General features: G+C 39.2%; 1 protein-coding gene across 1 annotated transcript in view; it reads right to left on the reverse strand.

Moving 5' to 3' along the window:
* The window catches only part of cmklr2 (chemerin chemokine-like receptor 2), a 3,279-nt gene extending 458 nt beyond the window's left edge, over positions 1–2,821 (reverse strand). The window contains exons 1-3 of the mRNA XM_026144226.1: positions 2,471–2,821; positions 1,581–1,681; positions 1–1,494 (exon numbers count right to left, since the gene is read on the reverse strand). The exon at positions 1–1,494 is cut by the window's left edge and continues 458 nt beyond it. Of these exons, the coding sequence (XP_026000011.1) occupies positions 374–1,450 (1,077 nt within the window). The 5' untranslated portion in view covers positions 1,451–1,494; positions 1,581–1,681; positions 2,471–2,821 and the 3' untranslated portion in view covers positions 1–373. The remainder of the gene's footprint in view (positions 1,495–1,580; positions 1,682–2,470) is intronic.
* Positions 2,822–4,771: the final 1,950 nt, after the last annotated feature.

Consider the following 4,771-nt stretch of genomic DNA (forward strand, 5'->3'; position numbering starts at 1 on the left):
ACCATTAAAATCTTCAAGCAGGGACTTCCTGGTGTGTTTGTTTTGCAATTTATTTGAATGATTAGAAACTAAAATAATTGCAGATAGATTTTCTGTTGATCAGCTTAATGGTTTTGATTTCATCTAGCCAGTTTCTCTGCAGATAACTAGGTTTATGCAAAGTAGATGGAAAGATATTGAATCTGTGTTTATGTTCCATTTTCCATTATCCATGAAGAGTAATTGTCAGTTGAAGTTGGCGTGACTCTGCCCAAATAAAACATAGGAAAAATCTTAACAACTCTAATAACCCTCTACATTTATGCTAAAGTAATACTTAACCACTTCTTCTTTTTTTAAATGGAGAGCTTCACAAGTCTGGGGATAGTAGCAATCAGATTGTTGATGATGCCACGTGCTCACCGTGAACACCATTCTCATAAACTCCTGCCACAGATTCGATCTCAGTGACAGAGATCGACTGGCTGAACTCTCTAAGTGAATTCTTGGTTATGTCCAGACAGGCTTGCTTGATGATATTGCGCACTTTTTTAGTCAGGAACATGTACAGCAGGGGATTTACACAACTGTTAAAAAAGCCCAAGCTCGTGGCGAGAGGAAAGCCAGTTTTCAGTAAATTGTGTAAGTAAGGTGAGGAATGTATGGTTAACTCCATCAGGCTGAAAGTATGAAAAGGTGTCCAGCACAAAAAGAAGGCGAGGATTACTGCAGTGACTGTTTTGGAGAAGCTAGACAACTGAACCGAACTCCCAGATTGTTTCATTTTCACTATCAGAAGTATACCCGTCACGCTTATAGCAGTCAGCGGTAAAAGAAAGCCCACAGTGGTGCGGATAATCACTATCGTGATGTGTCTCATGGCTGCTATATGAGGGTCGTGTGTGTGGAAGTTGTTGAAGCACACCACCTTGTCGCCCAAGGTCATCGTGTCACGAAAGATTAGAGCGGGACTGCTCAAGATGGCGGCTAGCCCCCAAATACAACCACATGCGAACCAAGCTCGGTTTACGGTGCGATACTTCTGACACCAGTTAAGATGGACGACAGAAATGTATCTATCTATACTGAGCACTGTGAGAAACAGCACACTGGCATACATGTTCATCACAGACACAAAGGAGTTAATCTTACACATAGCCACACCGAACTCCCAGTGGAAGTCCCGCATAATGTAATCAATGAAGAACGGCAGGAAGAGCACAAATACAAAATCGGCTATGGCAAGATTGAGCAACCACACGCTGTTGACTCTCTTTTTGCATTTAAATGCCATCACCCAAATAACAGCTCCATTGCCGATCACACCAAGCATGAAAGAGATTATGTAGATAACTACAGAGAAAATGTGCATAGGTTCTGTCTGACTGTGCTCAACCCTAATATCGTCAATGTCACCATAATCTAGGTCGTAACTGTACGTGTAGTTATAGTCATCAGTGGAATCATTCATGGCTGCAGGGATGGCACGGCTGGAACTTTGTCTGCTGAATATATCTGTGAGGGAAAAAAAATCATAATGGGATGAATTCCTGTAAGTTGACCTGCAAGCAAAGCATTCAGCTTTCAACACATGTTCTCACCTCAAATTCTTTGTGACTTTGCCAGGAAGTTATCATAGAAGAACCAGATATCTGCCTTGTCTCTCCTTTCCGGTCAATTAGTTCCTATGTTGAAGTTAGATCTGGGTGTGTCATGAGAAAGCATGGAACATTATGTCAACATCATTTAAATCAACAACTGGACAGTGAGACGCTTCACCCGTCAGGCAGAAAGAATCCTTTGTAACTCACTGTAAACAAAATGCAACAATACTGTTTGACATACACTGTTTCGGGAACAATTCATGATTCCATGTTTCAACTTTATCAGGGACATGCACATATAAGCTACTTAGCATTATCACCAAGGTCAGAATAAGGCAGCAAATTAACCCTGAATCAGTAAGCACAGGCAAATACTCATATTTTTTCTTTTTTGGGACTAGAAAAAATATGAGTATTCGATGTAGCCCTTTAGTAAATTTATTGAAAGTATTAGAGTAACTGATTTAAAAAGAAATATATTTTAAAAAAAAAATAAGACCGTGATTATATGGGCAAAGTGCTGTGCGTAAAATCAGTTGCATTAAGAAGAAGAAAAGTACAACCCTTCATAATTAGAAGACCAAACAATGCTAAACTAATTTCAGTTAAGAATACAGTAGAATAATGAGCGGTCAGTATGAATTAAGATTAAGTAAAGTACTGAAAGCAGATTGCAAAACAGCTCCAACCTGCTTCATCTCAATACCGATCCCAGTAAACCGTTACGACTTATGAGCTGGACAAAATAACCAGCCTGCAAATACGAAGCGTCAGTCTCTAACAAAATTAGTGCCACATACACACTATTGGCACACTGGAAAGAAAAGAAACATAGACTTGGTTTTTGTTTTGTTTTTTCCTTTAGAATTTAAAGGTGGATCGCTTACCAAAGAGCGCAGCCCTCCGCGTTTGGGTCTAAACACCAGCTCCTCCCGGGTGATAATGTCACAGCTCCCGCTGTCTTAGCCTTTTAGCTCCGTTATGCTGGGCCTTGTTCTGAACTTCCCACTAGTCTGCATCAACTCTTTCCATCCAGACTAAACGCGGAGCAGAGTGTTAGGGGGTTACACAGTGGGTGCGCCTGTTTGACGCGTGAAAGAGGGAAGAAAAGTTATTGGTCAGTGCTCTGAAAGTTGAATGCGGCCATTCAGCAAAACTGGGGCTGTTCTTCCTAACTGCAGAGCGAACCAGGAACGCAAGCTTCCCCCCATCAGGGGATAGACGGAAAAGTTACGAATGTTGCAAATTTTATTTTATCATTGATTGATTTTTTCTCTCTCGCAAACACACCGTGGAAGCTTGCATAGAAAAGGGTTCCGGGCTGTCGGCAGCTTCTTCCTTCTGCTTTTAATTTGCAGACTTGTCGGGTTTTTTTTTTTAAATTCCAGTTAAGGGGAAAAACAGGGAGACAGAAAGCTAGAAAAAATGTGCAAGGCCAGAATTTTCTTTTTATAAAATCAAGCTTGATTTGCAAAAGCCAGATTTTGAGCCCTACACTATGAAGTGTGTCACTGTAGATCCATGAAAATCTACACCTACATGCAATCATAAATCTGTGCAGCTGTAATGCCTTTCATTAGCTGCTTCCCGGTACACACCCACATGTACATATACACAGTGTGGACAGCACAAGCTGACATAACTCAGCTGCTCCTCGTTTTAGTTTGTTTCCTGATGAAAGCTTCTCCGGCAACACAACAAACATTCAGTTCAACATTCAGTTGTTCAAAGTATGCAACACATGCTCTGTAAAGTGAGCATTCTCATAGCCAAGTTGAAATTCAGGCAAAGCACAAGTTTAAAAGTTAAGGTACACTCAGAAAAATTCAGCAATTAAAAAAAAACTTGAACTAATTGAATTACATGTACAGTTTCCATGTAAATTTGTTTCAGAAGTACAATGTAAAATGTTACTTTTAATGGAATCTGGTCAAATTAAACGTACTTGATTGGTATACATTCAGTTAACAGCAAACAATAAACAATAAAAATGATTAATAGTGGCGTAATTTGTCCTCATAGGGTTTTAATGGAGTTATTACGTAGTTAGACCAGTTAAATGTAACATATAATGTTTTATTTTTCTGTGTAATACATTAAAGGACCTTAACCCATCATATTTTCCACACTAAGATGAAATGCATTTATGTGTGATGGATGGCTAACTACACACATTCTCTGTTCAATCATCACAACTTTACTTTATGCTTCAAACTTGCTTTACTTGCTCTGGGGAATGGAAGTGGAAGTAAATATGTGCTGCAACAATGTCTGATGTAATTACAGAGGGGGAAACAGGCTGTTTACATACATAAATACAGCCGGCATGTGTGTCTAAATCGAAAATTATAGAGAAAAATAGACACATTTCTGTGTTACAGTCTGTAATCAGTGGTGCCACAATATTCTCTGTGGGTTGAGATGTTGAAACACATTGCACTTATGGCTACGCTCCAATTAGTAAGGTCATCACATTTCTCTATCAGCCGTCCAGCACAAAACATGCTGTCACATCACAATCTGAAACCTCTTTACGAGTCAAATCGTCAAATAACTCTTTCTATCCTATCATTAATAAGATTTAACTGGCAGGGAGTTCATACTACCACTACTGCTTGCTCATCACCGTTTGTTTCATCAGATATTCACACAGTTTCATATTAATCTTAAGCTCAAAGTGAACATGTCGCTTCACTGTGGACTATGCAGTCCTGATGGGGGAGCTGTCACATCCTACAACAGCTCTGTTTCCACCAAATTATGGAGGCTAACAATCAAACCTTACCGTTACATCATCCAGTGATATTCATACATGGGCACTGTCACACACCCATGTCGTTTCACACAGACTTTTATGGAAACTTATAAGAGCTGTCGTCATTACTGACGCACACTTCTGTTCAGTTTCATGTTTCAATTCCTTATTTTCCAAGAAATTCTTGAAAATGCTGATCATTTACATCACTCATGCTGAAATTTACAAGCACTCATGCTTGTTTTTGTCAGATCGGTGGCCAAAATAGGCTTACCAAAAATTACTGTACAAATTTTTTAAACATAGGATGGATGAAAAACATTTAGCAGCAGCTCACCTGAACAAAACTCCTGTTTTTTGTTTACATTTAGAATGTTTTCAGAGGTATATGTTACATACTTCACATCAATAAAATGTCAGTATGAAAAATAAG

This window comes from Astatotilapia calliptera, chromosome 16, assembly GCF_900246225.1.
Source record: "Astatotilapia calliptera chromosome 16, fAstCal1.2, whole genome shotgun sequence".
NCBI lineage: Eukaryota > Metazoa > Chordata > Actinopteri > Cichliformes > Cichlidae > Astatotilapia > Astatotilapia calliptera.